The sequence below is a fragment of the Oncorhynchus mykiss genome, chromosome 4 (assembly GCF_013265735.2).
Source record: "Oncorhynchus mykiss isolate Arlee chromosome 4, USDA_OmykA_1.1, whole genome shotgun sequence".
Taxonomy (NCBI): Eukaryota; Metazoa; Chordata; class Actinopteri; order Salmoniformes; family Salmonidae; genus Oncorhynchus; species Oncorhynchus mykiss.
The window spans coordinates 29,597,579-29,623,076 of NC_048568.1; the positions used below are offsets into that span (position 1 = coordinate 29,597,579).

Sequence of the window (25,498 nt, forward strand, 5' to 3'; positions counted from 1 at the left end):
CAGTATGTAGTAATATGGAGACTCTGTCTGGTCAGTAGCAGTATGTAGTAATATGGAGACTCTGTCTGGTCAGTAGCAGTATGTAGCTGAATGGAGACTCTGTCTAGCCAGTAGCAGTATGTAGTAATATGGAGACTCTGTCTGGTCAGTAGTAATACGGAGACTCTGTCTGGTCAGTAGTAGTATGTAGTAGAATGGAGACTCTGTCTGGTCAGTAGTAGAATGGAGACTGTCTGGTCAGTAGTAATACGGAGACTCTGTCTGGTTAGTAGTAGTATGGAGACGCTGTCTGGTCAGTAGTAGAATGGAGACTGTCTGGTCAGTAGCAGTATTTAGCGGTATGGAGACTCTGTCTGGTCAGTAGCAGTATTTAGCGGTATGGAGACTCTGACTGGTCAGTAGCAGTATTTAGCGGTATGGAGACTCTGTCTGGTCAGTAGCAGTATGTAGTAATATGGAGACTATGTCTGGTCAGTAGCAGTATGTAGTAGAATGGAGACTCTGTCTGGTCAGTAGCAGTATGTATTAATATGGAGACTCTGTCTAGCCAGTAGCAGTATGTAGTAATATGGAGACTCTGTCTGGTCAGTAGTAGTATGTAGTAGAATGGAGACTCTGTCTGGTCAGTAGCAGTATGTAGTAGTATGGAGACTCTGTCTGGTCAGTAGCAGTATGTAGTAGAATGGAGACTCTGTCTGGTCAGTAGTAGTATGTAGTAGAATGGAGACTCTGTCTAGCCAGTAGCAGTATGTAGTAATATGGAGACTCTGTCTGGTCAGTAGTAATACGGAGACTCTGTCTGGTCAGTAGTAGTATGTAGTAGAATGGAGACTCTGTCTAGCCAGTAGCAGTATGTAGTAATATGGAGACTCTGTCTGGTCAGTAGCAGTATGTAGTAATATGGAGACTATGTCTGGTCAGTAGCAGTATGTAGTAGAATGGAGACTCTGTCTGGTCAGTAGCAGTATGTATTAATATGGAGACTCTGTCTAGCCAGTAGCAGTATGTAGTAATATGGAGACTCTGTCTGGTCAGTAGTAGTATGTAGTAGAATGGAGACTCTGTCTGGTCAGTAGCAGTATGTAGTAGTATGGAGACTCTGTCTGGTCAGTAGCAGTATGTAGTAGATTGGAGACTCTGTCTGGTCAGTAGTAGTATGTAGTAGAATGGAGACTCTGTCTGGTCAGTAGCAGTATGTAGTAGAATGGAGACTCTGTCTGGTCAGTAGTAGTATGTAGTAGTATGGAGACTCTGTCTGGTCAGTAGCAGTATGTAGTAATATGGAGACTCTGTCTGGTCAGTAGCAGTATGTAGTAATATGGAGACTCTGTCTGGTCAGTAGCAGTATGTAGCTGAATGGAGACTCTGTCTAGCCAGTAGCAGTATGTAGTAATATGGAGACTCTGTCTGGTCAGTAGTAATACGGAGACTCTGTCTGGTCAGTAGTAGTATGTAGTAGAATGGAGACTCTGTCTGGTCAGTAGTAGAATGGAGACTGTCTGGTCAGTAGTAATACGGAGACTCTGTCTGGTCAGTAGTAGTATGGAGACTCTGTCTGGTCAGTAGTAGAATGGAGACTGTCTGGTCAGTAGCAGTATTTAGCGGTATGGAGACTCTGTCTGGTCAGTAGCAGTATTTAGCAGTATGGAGACTCTGACTGGTCAGTAGCAGTATTTAGCGGTATGGAGACTCTGTCTGGTCAGTAGCAGTATGTAGTAGTATGGAGACTCTGTCTGGTCAGTAGTAGTATGTAGTAGAATGGAGACTCTGTCTGGTCAGTAGCAGTATGTAGTAGAATGGAGACTCTGTCTGGTCAGTAGTAGTATGTAGTAGTATGGAGACTCTGTCTGGTCAGTAGCAGTATGTAGTAATATGGAGACTCTGTCTGGTCAGTAGCAGTATGTAGTAATATGGAGACTCTGTCTGGTCAGTAGCAGTATGTAGTAATATGGAGACTCTGTCTGGTCAGTAGCAGTATGTAGCTGAATGGAGACTCTGTCTAGCCAGTAGCAGTATGTAGTAATATGGAGACTCTGTCTGGTCAGTAGTAATACGGAGACTCTGTCTGGTCAGTAGTAGTATGTAGTAGAATGGAGACTCTGTCTGGTCAGTAGTAGAATGGAGACTGTCTGGTCAGTAGTAATACGGAGACTCTGTCTGGTTAGTAGTAGTATGGAGACTCTGTCTGGTCAGTAGTAGAATGGAGACTGTCTGGTCAGTAGCAGTATTTAGCGGTATGGAGACTCTGTCTGGTCAGTAGCAGTATTTAGCGGTATGGAGACTCTGACTGGTCAGTAGCAGTATTTAGCGGTATGGAGACTCTGTCTGGTCAGTAGCAGTATTTAGCGGTATGGAGACTCTGTCTGGTCAGTAGCAGTATTTAGCGGTATGGAGACTACGTCTGGCCAGAGATTGTGAGTCAGGTCCCTTTGTTGCTGTGTGTTATTTTGGAACACTGGCTGTAACTGGACCAACCAAAGCCATCAACATCCTTTCTGACCTGTCCTTGGTCTCTATAGAGACACTTCTGACAGTCGTGAGCAACAGAAGAGATTGTAGTGCACAACTCATGTGTCAAACACCAAGCCTCCAGGGCCACAATGTCTGTGTGATGATCCTGTCTGTAGCTTTGGTTCAGGCCCTCAACATTCCCAGTCAAACTGGTACCACTCTTTTTGTAAAGTCCCACAGGCAGTGCTTGGGCTATGTAACAGGAGTATGTCTGTGTAACATAAGAGAGAGTGAGTGACAGCTGTGATGCAGGTTGGAGTGGTCTACCTGAGCCTCACCTGTCAGGTGGATAAGAGACACAAACTCGAGTATGGTGACACTGTGAAGAGAGACCCTTACCCCTCCCTCTCTCGATCTCTCTCTGTCTGTCTCTCTCTGTCTCTCTGGTACCAACATAAACAATCAAATCAACCATACAAATAATGGTCACCAATATCTCTGTCTTTTCACCCCTTCCCTTCCAGGCCCAGCAGTCCAGCGCCAAGTCCAGAATGGGCCCACTACAGACGAGATGGAGGTGCAGAGAGCAAGGTAAGGCATCAAGGTCATCACACAACATCCACACAACATTCACACAACATTTTCCAGAGAGAGAATCACTGCGGATGTTAGCATGGCAAAGACAGGAAAGACATCAGACACAACATTTACTGAACTTCCCTGAAATATTACATCGAGAGGATTAGATCATTAATAACACTATTTTGTCTGTGAGAGTCTGTCATCATAGACTGTACGATATAGAGGGGTCTGTCTGTCACACAGGACTCCGTTTGCTAGCAGGCAGCAGCGCCGAGAGAGAGGGAGTAGCAGAGAGAGAGAGAGTAGCAGAGAAAGAGAGGGAGACCGTAGCAGAGAGAGAGGGAGTAGCAGAGAGAGAAGAGAGAGAGTAGCAGAGAAAGAGAGGGAGACCATAGCAGAGAGAGAGGGAGTAGCAGAGAGAGAGAGAGTAGCAGAGAAAGAGAGGGAGAGAGAGTAAAAGAGGGACATGGAATGATAGAGGTATAATGACAGCTGAACATGTGAAGTACTAAGCCATGGTGGGCAGATTGTGGAGAATAGATGTTAATATCAGATTTGTGCTTGAGATTATGCTCCAGGACTTTTAGACTCTTCAGAGAGGTACAGTAACTCAAGCTGTTTCTGCAATCTATTGCTATCTCTAGGCCCTCAGGGAAATACATGACCAGCCAGCCTTTGTAACCTTAGCTATTTCTGCTCCGCTTATCATTTCATCTCAACTCCAAATGTCAAAGCAAAACAGAATAAATATGATTGTGTGTGTATGTGTGTGTTTGTGTTTGCACGTGTGTGTGTGTGTGTGTGTGTGTTTGTGTGTGTGTGTGTGTGTGTGTGTGTGTGTGTGTGTGTGTGTGTGTGTGTGTGTGTGTGTGTGTGTGTGTGTGCGCGTGGAGCCCCCTCCAGTGGTAACAGTCAGTATAACAGTGTGTATCTCCCAGGCCTGTGGCTGCTGGGTCAGCACATCTTCTCTCCAACAAGACACACAGCTGGAAAATTCCACATCCTCAATGAGCAACAGTTAAATGTGCATTTTAAAGTGAGGCATGGGGAGGGGCTCTACGCAGGGTTTGCCAGCACAGATAGTCTACGATGTTTGAGTGTGGAGATTTGTGACATAAGAGTTTTGCTTGTCCACATAAAGGCCGTAGACAGGAAGTCTCGCCTGAGGAGACGCTGGTGGTCAGCGGGGACTGGAACTGTACAATGGATTTTACGAAAGACAGAAATGGGGGAGAGCCTCATTCAGTATCAGTGGGAGTGTTAAGGGACATCATTAATCAGTTTGACCTAGTGGATGTTTGGAGAACTAAACATCCCAACACAAGACAGTATACATGGGTGAAGGTCTTTGGGGCTAGGGTGAGTGCAGCCCGACACCAGACAGTATACATGGGTGAAGGTCTTTGGGGCTAGGGTGAGTGCAGCCCGACAGCCAGATCGTTTTCACATGTCCAGGAATCAGAGCAATAGGCTGTTGGGCTCTACCATTATCCTGGTGGGGTTTTCAGATCACCACATAACCATGGCTCAGCTGTCTATTTCACCAGGGCCCCGGCAGGCATCCTATTGGAAGTTTAATGTAAAGATCTTACAAGATGCCCCTTTTTGCTCAGGTTTCCAGACATTTTGGGCAAGGTGGGGGCAGCGAAGAGAGGAGTATGAGTCTCTGAGTCAATGATGGGATGTTGGAAAAGTCCAAATTCGACTTTTCTGTCAACGGTATACAGCTCTCTCACCCTCAGAGGCTAGGAGAGTATTGGGGGAACTCGAGCATAGTATTAGTAAGATGGAGGTGCGTCGGGGTAGGAGAGTTGCCGATGAGCTGCCGTCGGGCGGCTCTGACTCTCCATCCCAAAAAAGGGGACTTGTGTGAACTTAAGAACTGGAGGCCTGTGGCATTACTCTGTGCGGACTACAAGATATTTGCCAAGGTCCTCTCTGACTGATGTCCCATCTGGACTCGATAGTACATAAGGACCAAACATATTGTGTACCGGGACGGTCAATCACGGACAACTTGTTGATCAGGGACATGTTGAACACACGGCCAGTCTAGTGGTGTCCCAAGTGTCATATAGAGGGAGGGTGCTGATAATCAACAACCTGGTGGCATCTTCCCTGTGGCATAAACTGGCTGTCCTCAATAAACTATTGTTTAATGGGATGGTCTCTGCACGCCTTAGGGTTGAGTTTGAGTTCTATGGAATGATAAAAAGTGAGGAGATGTTTCAGGAGAAATGGTGTGTTGGGGGGGGGCTGTCTGTACAGCTGGGGGAGATGTTTTGGATATACGGTTGTCGAAGTGGTAAAGTTTTTTGGATATTGTGATGTTGTTTTGTATCATGTGGCAGATGGAAAGGTGAGTATGGTACATGTATGCAGTACAGGATATATTTTGTTGTTTTATTTTTAAGGGGGGGTGGTGAGTTCTTAAATGAAATGAGAAGGTTTCATTAAAGAAAGACCAAAAGTTTAAAAAAGTTTCTCCCCCCAGAGCTCTGACGTATTCCTCTCACATCAGAGGGGAAGAGATAGAGAAAGAAGGAGAGATTGTGGGGAGAGAAGCTCATAAAGCCTGCAGCATAGTGAACAGTAGGGAGAGTATCTATCTCGTCATGGAAATGAACATGAAGCACTACTTGTCCATGTATAAGCAGACATACATTCAGGCTACCTATACCACATGCCATCATTTTACCAGACCTTGGACAGCGGGAGAACTGGAGGTTTGTAGGGCTGTAGGGCTGGAGAACAGGAAGACTGGAGGTTTGGAGAGTTGTATGGCTGGGGGGCAGGAGGGATGGAGAGTTGTAGGACTGGGGGGCTGGAGAGTTGTAGGGCTGGAGAGCTGTAGGGCTGGGGGCTGGAGGACTGGAGGGCTGGAGAGTTGTATGGCAGGAGGGATGGAGAGTTGTAGGACTGTGGGGCTGGAGAGTTGTAGGGCTGGAGAGTTGGAGAGTTATATGGCTGGAGAGCTGTAGGGTTGGCGGGCTGGAGGACTGGAGGGCTAGAGAGTTGCATGGCTGGGGGGCTAGAGGACTGGAGGGCTAGAGAGTTTTAGGGCTGGGGGGCTGGAGGGCTGGAGGACTGGAGGGCTGGAGATGTGTATGGCTGGAGAACAGGAAGACTGGAGGGCTGGAGAGTTGTATGGCTGGGGGGCTGGAGGACTGGAGGGCTGGAGAGTTGTAGGGCTGGAGGACTGGAGGGATGGAGATGTGTATGGCTGGAGAACAGGAGGACTGGAAGGCTGGAGAGTTGTATGGCTGGGGGGCTGGAGAGCTGGAGAGCTGTAGGGCTGGAGAGTTGGAGGGCTGGAGGACTGGATAGTTGTAGGGCTGGGGGCTGGAGATTTGGAGGGCTGGAGGGTCGGAGGGTTTGAGAACTAGAGAGTTGGAGGGCTGGAGGGTCGGAGGGTTTGAGAACTAGAGGGCTAGAAGGCTGGAGGGTTTGAGAACTAGAGGGCTGGAGGGTTGGAGGGTTTGAGAACTGGAGGGTTGGATAGATGGAGGGTTGGATGGTTTGAAAACTGGAGGGCTGTAAGGGTTGGAGGGCTGGAGAACTTGAGGGTTGGATGGTTTGAAAACTGGAGGGTTGGAGGGCTGGAGAACTTGAGGGTTGGAGGGCTGGATGGATGGAGGGTTGGATGGTTTGAAAACTGGAGGGCTGGAGAACTGGAGCGTTGTAGGCTGGCTGACTGTGGTATATACTTATACAATTGAAATACTATTGTCTATGTGACTCACTGACTGTGTGTCAAATGTCCCTATTGGGCAATAAGGCTCTAAGGCTTTCTGTGTGCCTGTCTGACTCTGTGCTTTGACAGTCATATAATGGAGGTGGGCTGACTGACTGTGTGTCTCTCCAGACAGGTTATGGAGCAGCAGCAGAAGCAGGCACACATGGAGAGGGAACGACGATCCTCGAACCCAGGTGAGGAAACGCTGAACTCAACCCACTGAACAATTACATACTTTTTTTGTAACCTTTACATTTTTGAAGTACATTTTGAGAAAATGTAAGGCCGTCTTTACATTTTGGGATTATCAAGTGTCTCTAGTGCCTGATTTAAACACATATTCACTTTCAAATCAGACACTACTGCACTTCCACCTAAGACTTACCCCACATCAGTGTGTTACCGGTGTTTAATGTTAAATGTAATTTGACACTATAAAGAAAGTCTTCTGACCTCTTTAACTCTCCCTCTCAAAATTTCACCAGGTTCTCCTTTCCAAGGCCATCCTGGTGTGCTTTCTGTAGCCCCCCCAGCTCCCATGCCTCCCCCCATGTCCATGGGTTGTGGCCCCTCCTCTTTAGGTGGAGGACCCCCCTCCCTGGGTGCCTCTATGCCTCCTCCCCCTCCTGGCCCACCTCCCCCCTCGGAAGGTGCTCCCCCGCCCCCTCTGCCTCCACCGCTGCCCATGGTTGGAGGCGGACAGGGTGAAGAGGCTCCTGCCCCAACGGGACTCGCCGCCATGATCGCTGGAGCCAAACTGCGCCGTGTCAATAGAGTAAGATGCCAATCAAACCTCACACAATTTAACATAACATATACCTATACTGTGATCAACAGTATAGACACAGGCAATCTATTGAGACCACCACAGACATTGGAATGTAAGAGCGTCCTGTGGGTTTGTAAAGACGTAATGAGCTTTACAGTAGTGACGATATGGCAAAGGAAAACATACTGCGTGTGTATAGCAATAGTCTAAAACAGTGGTCACCAACCCGGTCCATCTTCAAGGCATTCCTAGTCAATCACCAAACATTTCTGTAGAAAAGCCTGCGATAAAGGCTGCGATAAAGACTGGGATAAAAACTGTGATAAAGACTGCGATAAAGGCTGCGATAAAGACTGTGATAAAGACTGTGATAAAGACTGCGATAAAGACTGCGATAAAGACTGCGATAAAGGCTGCGATAAAGACTGTGATAAAGACTGTGATAAAGACTGCGATAAAGGCTGCGATAAAGACTGTGATAAAGACTGTGATAAAGACTGCGATAAAGGCTGCGATAAAGACTGCGATAAAGGCTGCGATAAAGACTGTGATAAAGACTGCGATAAAGGCTGCGATAAAGACTGCAATTAAGGCTGCGATAAAGACTGCGATAAAGGCTGCGATAAAGACTGCGATGTAACGGTCGTCATCTGATGAGGAAGAATCGGACCAAATCGCAGCGTGGTATGTGTTCATGACTTTTATTAAACTGAACACTAGAACAAAATAACAAACTGAATAAACGAAACTGAAACAGTCCTGTCAGGTGCAGAACACTAAACAGAAAACAACTACCCACAAAACATAGGAGGGGAAAAGCTACCTAAGTAGGGTTCCCAATCAGAGACAACGATAGTCAGCTGTCCCTGATTGAGAACCATACCCGGCCAAAACAAAGAAATACAAAACATAGAAAACTGAACATAGAATGCCCACCCAAATCACACCCTGACCAAACCAAAATAGAGACATAAAAAGCTCTCTAAGGTCAGGGCGTGACAGCGATAAAGACTTGCACACTTTTTTAAAATTGTGTTGCGCTGTTGGTGGTAGGTGGACTGCGCACAGGGTAACCTTTTCATTTGTCTGGAAAGACAAACTGCCTGTCCGGGCGACCGGGAGATCTGTGGCTAAATTGAATGTGCCTGCGCTGGCCAATCAGATAGCTCAAATCACCCGTACCTACAGCTTCCAGCAAAGTTTGATACTAGTTTACATGAGATTTCAGAACTCTTAAAACCATGACCAGAGAGAGACTGTCAAAGAATACAGCAAACAGCTGCTGTTTCATGAGTGACTTCATGATTTTATTCAGCTCTGCCAACACTGTTTTGATTCAACACTTTTACAAAACATAAAACACGCTTCTCCATACTACCCAGGAGAGCAACTTTGGTTTAGAGGGGACATAACCTGGCAGGGGGTTATGGGGTCCTCCCTCAGATTTCTTTGGGGCATTTCTACACAATCTAATATGACCCATATGGGGTCATTTTGAGGTTACTTTTATTGTAAATAAAAAACAGAATACGTTTCTAAACACTTCTACATTAATGTGGATGCTACCATGATTATGGCTAATCCTGAATGAATTGTGAATAATGATGAGTGAGAAAGGTATAGACGAACAAATATCATACCCCCCCAAAAATGCTAACCTCCCCTGTTATTGTAATGTGTTGTGGGGGTATGATATTTCTGCATCAAACTTTCTCACTCATCATTATTCACGATTCATTCAGGATTATCCGAAATCATAATTTACACTACGTGGCCAAAGGTATGTGGACACTCCTTCAAGTTAGTGGATTCGGCTATTTCAGCCACACCGGTGTATAAAATCGAGCATAAAGCCATGCAATCTCCATAGACAAACATTGGCAGTAGAATGGCCCATACTGAAGAGCTCAGTGACTTTCAACGTTGCACCGTCATAGGATGCCACCTTTCTAACAAGTCAGTTCGTCAAATTTCTGCCCTGCTAGAGCTGCCCTGATCAACTGTAAGTGCTGTTATTGTGAAATGGAAACGTCTCGGAGCAACAACCTCACCCGTGAAGTGGTAGGCCACACAAGCTTACAGAATGGTACCGCTGAGTACTGAAGCACGTTGCACATGAAAATAGTTTGTCCTCGGTTGCAACACTCACTACCGACTGAGTTCCAAACTGCCTCTGGAAACAACATCAGCACAAGAATGGTTTGTTGTGATGAATGGGTTTCATGAATGGGTTTCCATGGTTGAGCAGCCGCACACAAGCCTAAGATCACAATGCGCATTGCCAAGCGTCGGCTGGAGTGGTGTAAAGCTTGCCGTCATTGGACTCTGGAGCAGTGGAAACGCATTGTCTGGAGTGATGAATCATGCTTCACCATCTGGCAGTCCGACTGACGAATATGGGTTTTGGCGGATGCCAGGAGAACGCTACCTGCCCGAATGCAAAGTACCAACTGTAAAGTTTGCTGGAGGAGTAATAATGGTCTGGGGCTGTTTTTCATGGTTCGGGCCCCTTAGATCCAGTGAAGGGAAATCTTAACGCTACAGCATACAATGCCATTCCGTGCTTCCTACTTTGTGGCAACAGTTTGGGGAAGGCCCTTTGCTGTTTCAGCATGACAATGCCCCCGTGCACAAAGCGAGGTCCATACGGAAATTATTTGTTGAGATCGGTGTGGAAGAACTGGTTTGCACAGAGCCCTGACCTAAACTCCATTGAACACTTTTGGGATGAATTGGAACACAGACTGCGACAAAAAATTCTAAACAGTTCACCTGATATGGATGAAAATACCCTCAAATTAATGTTCACAGTCTACTCTTTAACTTCATGGTCATTGTTTGATTTAAAATCCAAACGTTTGGAATATTAGAGCCAAAAGAAAAATAATGCTTCGTGGTCCCAATAATGACAGAGGGCACTGTAATTCATATCATAGGCCTAATAGTACTGTAGAGTTGGTTTCAGGTGTGTTAGGCCAAGGCCAGAGTGAGAACAGTACGGCAGACCCCCAGTGCCAGGACTGTGCAGCCCAGCAGCTAGGTATTGCCTAAATCTGTATCTCCCCTGACGTGTTTTCATTACAGACTCCTTTTGTTGTACAGTATTCCATATAAGGCATCCAGACCTTGTGAAAGTTGCACAGAAAACCCTTAATCTTGTAATAAATAAAATCTAGTGATACATAACTTGACATTTCTGCCATCCATTGTGGAAGGATAACCAACCTGCATTTCTTAGCCACTATAAATGCTAGGTTACACAGTTACTTCTGATAACAGTCTCCAGTATCAACGTTTCCAAGCAAACAAAAACAGGGAGAAGGGAGGACCTGTAGACATGCTGAGATAAAATAACTCTTTGCCTGAATTCAGCCAGCCTTCACAAGAGAGTAACATATGCAAATATGTCCCCCTTTGTGTTTTACACATCTAGTAGAGGAATTACAGTGTATGATATTCAGTGTTACTGGCAGATAGTACGCTCAATGGATGGTCTTAAACTGCAGTAATTTATGTCTGAGATGACAGGGCATTCTAACATATCAATTGTGTCTTATTTTTGTTTGGCATGTTTTGTGTCATTGGGAAAAGCCCGTATCAACAGTTTGGATTGGAAATCAACTTTAGTTTGTCAGACGGTCTTAAAATAGTTTCAATCTTTGAAGGCTCTGGCTTGTCCAGTGTTCGCTGCTTAGAGAGAATATGTTGATGTATCTGCAACCGTTCACCTCAGAGCTTTCACAGACTGGTCTTCCATGGTTGCCTGACCCTGCTGAGACCCCTGTCACCATCTGATCCTGCTATAAAGCATGACAAGGAATTACCTTGGTGTACATTTATACATTGATTCTATTATTGGATCAATAATAGAAATGACCATCAACTCAAGATGGAACTTTGTATCCATTCACTGGTTGTTTGATATAATAAAAAATTCACCTGAGCTCCGTAGACTAGTCTTCCATGGCTGTATGACCCTGCAGGGACACCTGTCACCATCTGATCCTGCTGAGACATGATGAGCATAGTGTTGTGTACTGACTGTGCACAACGACAGTGAAGCCTGTAGAGCTGTTTATACCATGACAGTGTGAATATAGGGAATTAGCTAGGGAAACTGACAGATCAATAACGTGACATTGCTATACTGACTCATATTGCGCTGTCAAAAGATGTCAGAATATCGGTCCTCAATTGTTTGGTCACTGGTTCCATTGTTTGATTCAGGTCTAGTGTGATTGAGGCAAAATTGATAGCTAAAGTCAGTGAGCCAGCTAACGTTAAACAACTTTTAGCTCTAATGGTACAGCGCATTCAGAAAGTATTTAGACCCCTTGACCTTTTCCACATTTTGTTACGTTACAGCCTTATTCTAAAAATGATTACATTGTTTTTTTCCCTCTTCAATTTATGCACAATACCCCCCCCCCACAAAAAAATTGCAAATGTATTAAAAATAATAAACGGAAGTATCTTATTTACATAAGTATTCAGACCCTTTACTCAGTACTTTTTTGAAGCACCTTTGGCAGCGATTACAGCTTAGATTCTTCTTGGGTATGACACTACAAGCTTGGCACACCTGTTTTTGGGGAGTTTCTCCCATTCTTCTCTGCAGATCATCTCAAGCTCTGTCAGGTTTGATGGGGAGTGTCGCTGCACAGTTATTTTCAGGTCTCTCCAGAGATGTTCGATCTGGTTCAAGTTCTAGTCTCCCAGTCCCTGCCGCTGAAAACATCCCCACAGCATAATGCTGCCACCACCATGCTTCACCGTGGGGATGGTGTTGGCCAGGGGATGAGCGGTGCCTGGTTTCCTCCAGATGTGATGCTTGGCATTGGCCAAAGAGTTCAATCTTGGTTTCTCATGGTCTGAGAGTCCTTTAGGTTCCATTGGCAAACTCAAAGCGTGCTGTCAAATCAAATCAAATTGTATTTGTCACATGCGCCAAATACAACAGGTGTATACTTTACCGTGAAATGTTTACTCACAAGCCCTTAACCAACAATGCAGTTCAAGAAAGAGTTAAGAATATTTACAAAATAAACTAGTGAAAAAAATCCAAAAGTAACACCAGAAAATTACATAACAATGATGAGGCTATATACAAGGGGTACCGAGTCAATGTGCGGGGGTACAGGTTAGTCGAGGTAATTTGTAAAGTGACTATGCTGCTACTCGCTGTTTATTATCTATGCAGTGTAAAAACAAATGGAGGGGGGGGGTCAATGTAAATTGTCTGGGTGGCCATTTGATTAATTGTTCAGCAGTATTATGGCTTAGGGGTAGAAGCTGTTAAGGAGCCTTTTTGTCCAAGCGGTACCGCTTGCCGTGCGGTAGCAGAGAGAACAGATTTTTGGGGACTTCCTCTGACACAGCCCAGTATATAGGTCCTGGATGTCAGGACGCTTGGCCCCAGTGATGTACTGGGCCATAAGCACTAGTTTCTGTAGCACCTTAGGGTCAGATGCTGAGCAATTGCCCTACCAGGCGGTGATGCAACCGGTCAGGATGCTCTCGATGGTGCAGCTGTAGAACTTTTTGAATATTAGGGGACCCATGCCAAATCTTTTCAGTCTCCTGAGGGTGAAAATGGGTTGTCGTGCCCTCTTCACAACTGTGTGTGTTTGGACCATGATAGTCTGTTGGTGATGTGGACACCAAGGAACTTGAATCTCTCGACCCGCTCCACTTCAGCCCTGTTGATGTTAATTGGGGCCTGTTTGGCCCTCCTTTTCCTATAGTCCATCATCAGCTCTTTTGTCTTGCTCACATTGAGGGAGAAATTTGAGGAAGAGTACTACGGGGCGGTAATCAAATAGGCAGGTTACCTTCGCTTTCTTGGGCACAGGGACTATGGTGGTCTGTTTGAAACAGACTTGGTCAGGGGGAGGTTGAAAATGTCAGTGAAGACACTTGTCAGTTGGTCCACGCATGCTTTGAGTACACATCCTGTGAATGTTGACATGTTTAAAGGTCTTGCTCACATCAGCCACGGAGAGCGTGATAACACAGTCGTCCGGAACAGCTGGTGCTCTCATGCACGCGTCAGTGCTGCTTGCCTCGAAGCAAGCATAAAAGGCATTTAGCTCGTCTGGTAGGCTCGCGTCACTGGGTAGGTCGCGGCTGGGTTTCAAGCCCTGCCACATCCGTCATGTGTCTTTTACTGAGGAGTGGCTTCTGTCTGGCCATAAAGGCCTGATTGGTGGAGTGCTGCAGAGATGGTTGTCCTTCTGGAAGGTTCTCCCCAATTTCTCGGTTTGGCCGGGTGGCCAGCTCTTGGAAGAGTCTTGGTGGTTCCAAACTTCTTTCATTTTAGAATGATGGAGGCCACTGTGTTCTTGGGAACCTTCAATGCTGCAGAAATGTTTGGGTACCCTTCCCCAGATCTGTGCCTTGAGACAATGCTGCCTCTGAGCTCTACGGACAATTCCGGACCTCAAGGCTTGATTTTTGCTCTGACATGCACTGTCAACTGTGGGACCTTATATAGACAGGTATGTGTGCCTTTCCAAATCATGTCCAATAAATTGAATTTACCACAGGTGGACTCCAGTCAAGTTGTAGAAACATCTCATGGATGATCAATTTCGATTCTCATAGCAAAGGGTCTGAATACTTATGTAAAGAAGGTATTTCTGTTCTTTATTTTAAATACATTTGCAAACATTGTGTGTATTGTGTGTAGATTGATTAAATTATCATTTTTTATCCATTTTAGATTAAGGCTTTAATGTAACAAAATGTGGAAAGTTAATTTACTTCTGTTGAAACGGGACAAGGTCTACAAAGCATTTCCATAAACACAACAGCTGAAAGATACTGCTTCCTGACAGATAGCTAGAGCTGAACTGGCTGTGGTAGCTACTAGCTAGCTAACTAGCTAGTTTATGCACTTCAGACAGAACCTCATTCGAGAGGGGATGAAACATGTAATGCATTAGCTAACATAACATGTCAGTTACACTACTAACTCGGCACTAGGAATAAATACATGTTTTATGTTAACTCAAACAGCAGTTTGGTACCAGCCTTGCGCACGGTGTCACTGGTTCGCCTGCATAGCCCAGTGAGGGCTATTCCACCTCGCCGCACTGGCAGGGCGACCGGGAGCATTCAACCGGGTAAGGTTGGGAAGGCTTGGTGCTCAAGAGCTCCAGTGCGCCAGCACGGTCCGGTCTATCCGGTACCACCTCCACGCACCAGCCCTCCGGTGGCAGCCCCCAGCACCAGGCTGTCTCTCCGTCTCATCCCTACAGGTGCTCCCGCCTGTCCAGCGCTGCCGGGGCCTTTCTCCTCTCCAGCGCTGCCGGAGTCTCCCGCCTCTCCGGCGCTGCTAGAGCCTTCCTCCTCTCCAGCGCAGCCGGAGTCTCCCGCCTGTTCGGCGCTGCCAGAGCTCCCGCCCCTCAGTCCAGAGGCGCAAGAGCCCCTCATTCCAGAAGCGCCAGAGCTCCTTAGTCCAGCGCTGCCAGAGCCTTCCTCTCCAGCGTTGCCGGAGCTTCCCGTCTGCCCAGCGCCGCCTAAGCCGCCCGTCTGCCCAGCGCCGCCTGAGCCGCCCGTCTGCCCAGCGCCGCCTGAGCCGCCCGTCTGCCCAGCGCCGCCTGAGCCGCCCGTCTGCCCAGCGCCGCCTGAGCCGCCCGTCTGCCCAGCGCCGCCTGAGCCGCCCGTCCGCCAGTCGGCCAGGGGCCGCCAGCGTCGCCAGTCGCCCAGAGGCGCCAGAGCTCCTCTGTCCCAAGCAGCTGCCCCTCTGTCCAGTGGGGTCATTGAAAGGGGTTGCCATGGTTAGAGAGCCATGGTTAGAGAGCCATGGAGCCATGGAGGCGGACAATGAGGCGGACTAAGACAATGGTGAAGTGGGGTCCGCGTCCCGCGCCAGAGCCGCCACCGCGGACAGACGCCCACCCAGACCCTCCCCTATAGGTCAAGGTTTTGCGGCCGGAGTCCGCACCTTTGGGGGGAGGGTACTGTCACGTTCTGACCTTTATTTCCTTTGTTTTGTATTTATTTAGTATGGTCAGGGCGTGAGTTGGGTGGGCAGTCTATGTTTGTTTTTCTATGATTTGGGTATTTCTATGTTTCGGCCTAGTATGGTTCTCAATCAGAGGCAGGTGTCATTAGTTGTCTCTGATTGAGAATCATACTTAGGTAGCCTGGGTTTCATTGTGTGTTTTTGGGTGATTGTTCCTGTCTCTGTGTTTCCACCAGATAGGACTGTTTAGGTTTTCGCACATTTATTGTTTTGTTAGTTATTTCATGTATAGTTCCTTTATTAAAGAACATGAATAACCACCACGCTGCATTTTGGTCCGCCTCTCCTTCACCACAGGAAAACCCTTACAGATAGGGCCATGAAGGTTTGGATAGCTTTTTTCCCTTAATAAATAAAATGATCACTTAAAAACTGAATTTTGGGTTATCTTTGTGTAATATTAAAATGTGTTTGATCTGAAACATTTAAGTGTGAAAAATGTGCAAGAAAATTAGAAATCAGGAAATCAAGAAATTGCAGAAGCCTCATTCCTACAGAACTGTATTTTTATTAGGTTAATGTTAAGTCGTGAGCGGTGAATCTCAGCTTGCTTTTTGACTGTGACAGTGATCTTGACTCAAAGGTTGGTGACCACTGGTCTAAAGTCACCTTATCTCCTCCTCTTCTTTCCTTCATCTGCACTGATCTCAACGTAGGACAGGTGAAAGCACAATGTTCACCAAGCCCAGCTCTTTCATATCAGTGAAGATGAAATAGGTTAAGGAAGCCCCTTTAGACCATTAACTGGTGCTCCAGAGGGGTTGGGTTAAATGCAGAAGACACAACTGACTAGGTATCCCCCTTTCCCTTTCCTTTCCCCCTTACAACTAGGTTACATAACACTCTCTGTCCGATCTTCTCCTAAGGTACTGTGTGTGTCTCTCTCTTCTCTCTCCAGCCTGAGGACTCTAACTCTTCAGGATCGGGGACCAAAAACGAAGCCAACCGGACAAGTGGTGGCAGCGGAGGACTGATGGAGGAGATGAACGCTCTGCTGGCGCGGAGGTCAGAGCATAGAGTTAGAAACACTAGAGCAGGCATTCCTATTCAGAGCATAGAGTTAGAAACACTAGAGCAGGCATTCCTATTCAGAGCATAAAGTTAGAAACACTAGAGCAGGCATTCCTATTCAGAGCATAGAGTTAGAAACACTAGAGCAGGCATTCCTATTCAGAGCATAGAGTTAGAAACACTAGAGCAGGCATTCCTATTCAGAGCATAGAGTTAGAAACACTAGAGCAGGCATTCCTATTCAGAGCATAGAGTTAGAAACACTAGAGCAGGCATTCCTATTCAGAGCATATAGTTAGAACTACAGGTCTGTGCGGGACTAATTTATTAATCCCGCTCCCACCCACACCCGCAGCTTTTCATGCGGCACCCTCCCACACCCACTGGCTTTCTGTCCGGCTCCTACCCACTACCGCAAGAACTGGTCCCGAACCCAACCGCAGTCCTGCAATGTTATTTTAGGCGTATGTGACGCAGCTCACTTGGTAGCCATGGTCGCAGCGATTTTAGGCCCTATAGGGAACATCAAAATGCGGAAAAATAACCTAAGAAATATTTTAAATTAACAGAGATTCTCACATAGTCCATTAAATTAGGCTATCTGTATTACTGGGCTATATCAGCTAATAGGCTAGACATAGTTTGAAGAGAGCAGAGTTGGAGAGACTTGCACTTTACAATTAGCTACATTTTATACCCTACCTTTTAGGAGTGGGACGATTTTCAGACGGACAAATATGAATGATCAATATTTACTTCAAGGCAATATAGAACACTGTAGCCTAATCATATTTATGAAGTATATTTCCTTGGAAAGATAACTTCCCGTGCTTCTCTGCCCGTGCACTGGCTATATTTATAGCCTACTCAAATCAAATCACATTTTATTTGTCACATGCGCCGAATACAACAGGGGCTCACCTTACCATAAAATGCTTACTTACAAGCCCTTAACCAACAATGCAGTTCAAGTAATAGAGTTAAGAAAATATTTACTAAATAAACTTAAGTAAAAAGTTAACTATAATGAGGCTATATACAGGGGGTACCAGTACCGAGTCAATGTGTGGGGGTACAGGTTAGTTGAGGTAATTTGTACATGTAGGTAGGGGTAAAGTGACTATGCATAGATAATAAACAGTGAGTAGCAGCAGTGTAAAAACAAATGTGGGGGTGTCAATGTAAATAGTCCGGGTGGCCATTTTATTAATTGTTTGGGGCGGCAGGGTAGCCTTGTTTGGGGCGGCAGGGTGGCCTAGTGGTTAGAGCGTTGGACTAGTAACCAGAAGGTTGCAAGTTCAAACCCCTGAGCTGACAAGGCACAAATCTGTCGTTCTTCCCCTGAACAGTGGTTCTGGTTACATTTTTACACTGCTGCTACTCGCTGTTTATTATCTATGCATAGTCACTTTACCCCTACCTACATGTACAAATTACCTCAACTAACCCACACATTGACTCGGCCGTCATTGAACCACACTGCCAGGTCTCAGACCTCCTCCCTATAGGCCAGGCCTGAGCAATTCCAGTCCTCTGGGGCCTGATTGGTGTCACACTTTCCCCCATCCCCAGAAAACACACCTGATTTAAACTAATTGCATTTTTAACTGAAGATCATGATTAGTTGATTATTGTAGTCAGGTGTGTTAGCTGGGACTGGGGAAAAAGTGTGACAACAATCAGGCCCCCGAGGACTGGAGTTGCCCAGGCCTGCTATAGGCTGTCTCATTGTTGTCGGTGATCAGGCCTACCACTGTTGTGTCATCAGCAAACTTAATGATGGTGTTGAAGTCGTGCTTGGCCACGCAGTCGTGGGTGAACAGGGAGTACAGGAGGGGACTAAGCATGCACCCCAGTGTTGAGGATCAGCATGGCAGATGTGTTGTTGCCTAACCTTACAACCTGGGGGCAGCTCTTCAGGAAGTCCAGGATCCAGTTGCAGACTGAGGTGTTTAGTCCCAGGGTCCTTAGCTTAGTGATGAGCTTTGTGGGAACTATGGTGTTGAACGTTGAGCTGTAGTCAATGAACAGCATTCTCACATAGCAGTATGGAGTGCGATTGAAATTGCGTCATCTGTGAATCTGTTGGGGCGGTATGCGAATTGGAGTGGGTCTAGGGTTTCCGGGATGATGGTGTTGATGTGAGTCATGACCAGCCTTTCAAAGCACTTCATGGCTACTGACGTGAGTGCTACGGGGCAGTAGTCATTTAGGCAGGTTACCTTCACTTTCTTTGGCACAGGGACTATGGTGGTGTGCTTGAAAAATGTACATTCGAAGTTGAAAGTTTACATACACTTAGGTTGGAGTCATTAAAACCAATTCAACCAATTCCACACATTTCTTGTTATCAAACTATAGTTTTGGCAAGTCGGTTAGGACATCTACTTCATGCATGACGCAAGTAATTTTTCCAACAATTATTTACACACAGATTATTTCATTTATTTAACTGTATCACAATTCCAGTGGGTCAGAAGTGTACATACACTAAGTTGACTGTGCCTATAAACAGCTTGGTAAATTCCGGAAAATCATGTCATGGCTTCTGATAGGCTAATTGACATCATTTAAGACAATTGGAGGTGTACCTGTGGATGTATCTCAAGGCCTACCTTCAAACTAACTGCCTCTTTGCTTGACATCATGGGAAAATCAAAAGAAATCAGCCAAGTCTGGTTCATCCTTGGGAGCAATTTCCAAATGCCAGAACTACATCAAAAGACCTTGTGAAGATGCTGGAGGAAACAGGTACAAAAGTATCTATATCCACAGTAAAACAAGTCCTATATCAACATAACCTGAAAGGCCGCTCAGCAACCGCCATAAAAAAGACAGACTACGGTTTGCAACTGCACATGCGGACAACAATCGTACTTTCTGGAGAAATGTAATCTGGTCTGATGAAACAAAAATAGAACTGTTTGGCCATAATGACCATCGTTATGGTTGGAGGAAAAAGGCTTGCAAGCCTTAAGAACACCATCCCAACCGTGAAGCACGGTGGTGGCAGCATCATGTTGTGAGGGTGCTTTGCTGCAGGAGGGACTGGTGCACTTCAAATCATGAAGAAGGAAAATTATGTGGATATATTGAAGCAACATCTCAAGACATCAGTCAGGAAGTTAAAGCTTGTTCATAAATCGGTCTTCCAAATGGACAATGACCCGAAGCATACTTCCAAAGTTGTGGCAAAATGGCTGAAGGACAACAAAGTCAATGGGCGATAATACCTTGAGATTTCTTTAATATTAGACATTGCGCACCAGCTTTTATTGACAAATATACACACACCCTCACCCCTCGTCTTACCAGACGTTGCTGTTCTGTCCTGCCGATGCATGGAAAACCCAGCCAGCTCTATATTATCTGTGTCGTCGTTCAGCCACGACTTGGTGAAACATAGATATTTCCATTTTTAATGTTCCATTGGTAGGATAGTCTCGAACGGAGATCATCCAGTTTATTTTCCAGTGATTGCACGTTGGCCAATAGAACGGATGGTAGAGGCAGGTTACCCACTCTCCAACAAATTCTCACAAGGCACCCTGATCTCCACCCCCTGTATTTTCGTATTTTCTTCACACGAATGACGGGATTTGGGCTTGGTCTCAGGGAAGCAGTATATCCTTTGCGTCGAGGTGAGTAATCGTTGTTCTGATATCCAGAAGCTATTTTCGGTCATAAGAGACGCTAGCAGCAACATTATGGACAAAATAAATGACAAACAATGCGAAAACAAACTAACAAAATAGCACAGTTAGGCGCACGTAAAATGGCAGCCATCCCCTCCGGCACCAATATCAACTATTTAATTGAGATCAAACGCACACCTTATCTCACATGTATGGCTACTGACCTTGAAGCAACAAGAATGATTAGAGTACACACTTCCACTTATTTTGAGCTACGTTTTGCAAATAGGATGTAGCCTACCTTTTATGAGCACATACACATAATTGGGTAATCAATATTTATTGAAAATTAAAAGGCTCTCATGAGGACTGCCACAGGAATAGAAACTCAGTTACCTCTGCTGCAGAGGATCAGTTCATTAGAGTTACCAGCCTCCGAAATTGCAGCCCAAATAAATGCTTCACAGAGTTTAGGTAACAGACACATCTCAACATTAACTGTTCAGAGGAAACTGTATGAATCAGGCCTTCATTGTTGAATTTCTGCAAAGAAACCACAACTAAAGGACACCAATAATAAGAAGAGACATCAGAGCGGTGGAAATTTGTCCTTTGGTCTGGAGTCCAAATTTTAGATTTTTGGTTCTAACCGCCGTGTCTTTGTGAGACGCTGTGTGGGTGAACGGATGATTTCCGCATGTGTATTTCCCACCATAAAGCATGGTGTAGGGGTGCTTTGCTGGGGACACTGTCTATGATTTATTTTTAATTCAAGGAACACTTAACCAGCATGGCTACCACAGCATTCTGCCGGGATCACCATCCCATCTGGTTTGCGCTTCGTGGAACTATCATTTGTTTTTCAACAGGACAATGATCCAACACACCTCTAGGCTGTGTAAGGGCTATTTTACCAAGGAGTGATGGAGTGCTGCATCAGATAACCTGGCCTCCACAATCCCCCGATCTCAACCAAATTGAGAGGGTTTGGGATGAGTTGGACGGCAGAGTGAAGACAAAGCAGCCAACAAGTGCTCAGCATATGTGGGAACTCCTTCAAGACTGTTGGAAAAGCATTCCAGGTGAAGCTGGTTGAGAGAATGCCAAGAGTGTGCAAAACTGTCATCAAGGCAAAGAGTGGCTATTTGAACAATCTCAAATATAAGATATATTTTGATTCGTTTAACACTTTTTTGGTTACTACATGATTCCATATGTGTTAGTTCAAAGTTTTGATGTCTTCACTATTATTCTACAATGTAGAAAACAGTAAAAATAAAGAAAAACTCTTGAATGAGTCAGTGTTGTAAAACTTTTGACCGGTAGTGTATACTAGGTGCACTTGATCTTGCACGCCCAACTAGGAAATGAGAGGTAGGCTACTTAACTTGAAGCAGCGAATTCTGAGTATGTGAATAATGCAACAAATATGTGCTTTTAATACAGTAAGTATGCTAACGTATACAAAGCAGAAAGACGAACGTTTCCAAATAATATGCGGGACAACAAAAATATTTTAATCTCAAAGTTGCCTGTCTGACCCAACCTCAGCATGAAAAACGCCAACAGCGCCGCAATGATCTCAATCTGGTCCTGCAGGTCCCACAGAAACGTATCCCTCTAGTTAGAACAACAGACATTTCAAAATAATGTCTAGTCATATGAGGGGACCGTCAGACATATTGAATGTACAACTTTGATATCAAACTGAATGAGGCTCTGACTTGAGGCTTCTTCTTGCCCTCAGAAGGAAAGCAGCATCAGAGAAGCCTGAGGACAACCAAATCGTGAGTGATGCTAACTAATGTTACAGTGACTTATGACTATTTTATCATTACATTTATGACTCACTTCTCCTTAGTTGACGTCAATATATTTGTCCTGTTGTTTTGCAGGATGACCCCAATAGGTCCCCTTCCCCCGGCATCAAGGGTGGACAGAACGCCACAGGTACTCCAGTCATATACAGTTTATATATATATATATATATATATATATACATTTCAATTCTTGTCATTTAGCAGATGCTCTTATTGCAGACGCAACTTACAATTAGTGCATTCATCTTAAGATAGCTAGATGAGACAACCACATATCACAGCCATAACAGGCACATTTTCCCTGCATAAAGTAGTTATCAGCAGAGTCAGTGTGTCACGTTCTGACCATCGTTCGTGTGTGTTTTCCTTGTTTTAGTGTTGGTCAGGACGTGAACTGGGTGGGCATTCTATGTTGGATGTCTTGTTTGTCTATTTCTATGTCCGGCCTGATATGGTTCTCAATCAGAGGCAGGTGTTAGTCATTGTCTCTGATTGGGAACCATATTTAGGTAGCCTGGGTTTCACTGTGTGTTTGTGGGTGATTGTCCTTAGTGTTAGTTTGCACCAGTTTAGGCTGTTTCGGTTTTCATTACGTTTATTATTTTGCACTGTTTGTATTTGGATTCATGTTGCTATAGTCACAATAAACATGGATCGCAATCTACACGCCGCATTTTGGTCCGACTCTCCTTCACACCTAGAAGACCGTTACAGAATCACCCACCACAACAGGACCAAGCGGTGTGGTAATGGGCAAAGGAAAAAGCAGCAGCAGGAGCAGCGCGAGGAGGTATGGACATGGGAGGACGAATTAGACGGTAAAGGACCTTGGGCTCAGCCAGGAGAGTATCGCCGCCCCAAGGAAGAACGGGAGGCGGCGAAAGCGGAGAGGCGTTGGTACGAGGAGGCAGCGCGGCGTCGTGGATGGAAGCCCGGGAGTCAGCCCCAAAAATTTCTTGGGGGGGGGCTAACAGGGAGTATGGCTACGCCAGGTAGGAGACCTGAGCCAACTTCCTGTGGTTACCGGGGGGCTAGAGAGACCGGGCAGGCACCGTGTTATGCTGTGGAGCGCACGGTGTCCCCAGTGCGGGTGCACAGCCCGGTGCGGTACATTCCAGCTCCGCGTATCGGCCGGGCTAGAGTGGGCATCGAGCCAAGTGCCATGAAGCCGGCTCTACGCATCTGGTCTCCAGTGCGTCTCCTTGGGCCGGCTTACATGGCACCAGCCTTGCGCACGGTGTCCCCGGTTCGCCTGCATAGCCCAGTGCGGGCTATTCCACCTCGCCGCACTGGCAGGGCGACCGGGACCATTCAACCGGGTAAGGTTGGACAGGCTCGGTGCTCAAGAGCTCCAGTGCGCCTGCACGGCCCGGTCTATCCGTCACCACCTCCACACCCCAGCCCTCCGGTGGCAGCTCCCCGTACCAGGCTGTCTCTCCGGCCCATCCGTCCAGAGCCTTCCTCCTCTCCAGCGCTGCCGGAGCCTCCCGCCTGTCCGGCGCCTCTGCCGGAGCCTCCCGCCTGTCCGGCGCCTCTGCCGGAGCCTCCCGCCTGTCCGGCGCCTCTGCCGGAGCCTCCCGCCTGTCCGGCGCCTCTGCCGGAGCCTCCCGCCTGTCCGGCGCCTCTGCCGGAGCCTCCCGCCTGTCCGGCGCCTCTGCCGGAGCCTCCCGCCTGTCCGGCGCCTCTGCCGGAGCCTCCCGCCTGTCCGGCGCCTCTGCCGGAGCTTCCCGTCTGCCCGGCGCCTCTGCCGGAGCTTCCCGTCTGCCCGGCGCCATCGGAGCTTCCCGTCTGCCCAACGCCGCCAGTGCCGCCCGTCTGCCCAGCGCCGCCAGTGCCGCCCGTCTGCCCAGCGCCGCCAGTGCCGCCCGTCTGCCCAGCGCCGCCAGTGCCGCCCGTCTGCCCAGCGCCGCCAGTGCCGCCCGTCTGCCCAGCGCCGCCAGTGCCGCCCGTCTGCCCAGTGCCGCCAGCGCCGCCCGTCTGCCCAGCGCCGCCAGCGCCGCCCGTCTGCCAGGAGCCGCCAGTGCCGCCCGTCTGCCAGGGGCCGCCAGTGCCGCCAGTCAGCCAGGGGCCGCCAGTGCCGCCCGTCAGCCAGGGGCCGCCAGTGCCGCCAGTCAGCCAGGGGCCGCCAGTGCCGCCAGTCAGCCAGGGGCCGCCAGTGCCGTCAGTCAGCCCAGCGCCAGCGCCGCCAGTCAACCAGGGGCCGCCAGAGCTGCCAGTCTGCAAGGAGCTACCAGTCTGCAAGGAGCCGCCAGAGCTGCCTGTCTGCAGGATGCCGCCAAAGCTGCTAGTCTGCAAGGAGCCGCCAGAGCTGCTAGTCTGCAAGGAGCCGCCAGAGCTGCCAGTTAGCATGGAGCAGCCAGGGCCGCCAGTCAGCATGGAGCAGCCAGGGCCGCCAGTCAGCATGGAGCAGCCAGGGCCGCCAGTCAGCATGGAGCAGCCAGTGCTGCCAGTCAGCATGGAGCAGCCAGATCTGCCAGTCGACCAGACTCTTCCAGATCTGCCAGTCGACCAGACTCTTCCAGATCTGCCAGTCGACCAGACTCTTCCAGATCTGCCAGTCGACCAGACTCTTCCAGATCTGCCAGTCGACCAGACTCTTCCAGATCTGCCAGTCGACCAGACTCTTCCAGATCTGCCAGTCGACCAGACTCTTCCAGATCTGCCAGTCGACCAGACTCTTCCAGATCTGCCAGTCGACCAGACTCTTCCAGATCTGCCAGTCGACCAGACTCTTCCAGATCTGCCAGTCGGCCAGACTCTTCCAGATCTGCCAGTCGGCCAGACTCTTCCAGATCTGCCAGTCGGCCAGGATCTGCCAGAACCGCCAGCCGGCCAGGATCTGCCGGATCTAACTACCTGCCTGAGCTTCCTCTCAGTGCTGTGCTACCCATCAGTCCCGAGCTACTTCTGTCCCGAGCTGCCCCTCTGTCTCGAGCTGACCCTCTGTCCCGAGCTGTCATTAAGAAGGGTCACCTATCTAGGGACGCTAAGGAGGTGGACTAAAACTGTTATGGAGTGGGGTCCACGTCCAGCGCCAGAGCCGCCACCGCGGACAGATGCCCACCCACACCCTCCCCCATAGGTTTAAGTTGTGCGTCCGGAGTCCGCACCTTGGAGGGGGGGTACTGTCACGTTCTGACCATCGTTCGTGTGTGTTTTCCTTGTTTTAGTGTTGGTCAGGACGTGAACTGGGTGGGCATTCTATGTTGGATGTCTTGTTTGTCTATTTCTATGTCCGGCCTGATATGGTTCTCAATCAGAGGCAGGTGTTAGTCATTGTCTCTGATTGGGAACCATATTTAGGTAGCCTGGGTTTCACTGTGTGTTTGTGGGTGATTGTCCTTAGTGTTAGTTTGCACCAGTTTAGGCTGTTTCGGTTTTCATTACGTTTATTATTTTGCACTGTTTGTATTTGGATTCATGTTGCTATAGTCACAATAAACATGGATCGCAATCTACACGCCG

At 47.5% G+C, this 25,498-nt stretch overlaps 1 protein-coding gene across 7 annotated transcripts in view; it reads left to right on the top strand.

Annotated features, from left to right (window-relative positions):
* The window catches only part of LOC110522454 (ena/VASP-like protein), a 152,196-nt gene that overhangs the window by 117,403 nt on the left and 9,295 nt on the right, over positions 1 to 25,498 (top strand). For 5 of the 7 annotated variants that reach the window (XM_021600860.2, XM_021600863.2, XM_021600859.2 and 2 more), the window contains 6 exons: positions 2,976 to 3,042; positions 6,899 to 6,963; positions 7,255 to 7,544; positions 16,466 to 16,572; positions 21,961 to 22,000; positions 22,109 to 22,163. In XM_021600860.2, the coding sequence (XP_021456535.1) occupies positions 2,976 to 3,042; positions 6,899 to 6,963; positions 7,255 to 7,544; positions 16,466 to 16,572; positions 21,961 to 22,000; positions 22,109 to 22,163 (624 nt within the window). The remainder of the gene's footprint in view (positions 1 to 2,975; positions 3,043 to 6,898; positions 6,964 to 7,254; positions 7,545 to 16,465; positions 16,573 to 21,960; positions 22,001 to 22,108; positions 22,164 to 25,498) is intronic. The other 2 variants (XM_021600861.2, XM_021600864.2) reach the window with 1 other exon arrangement.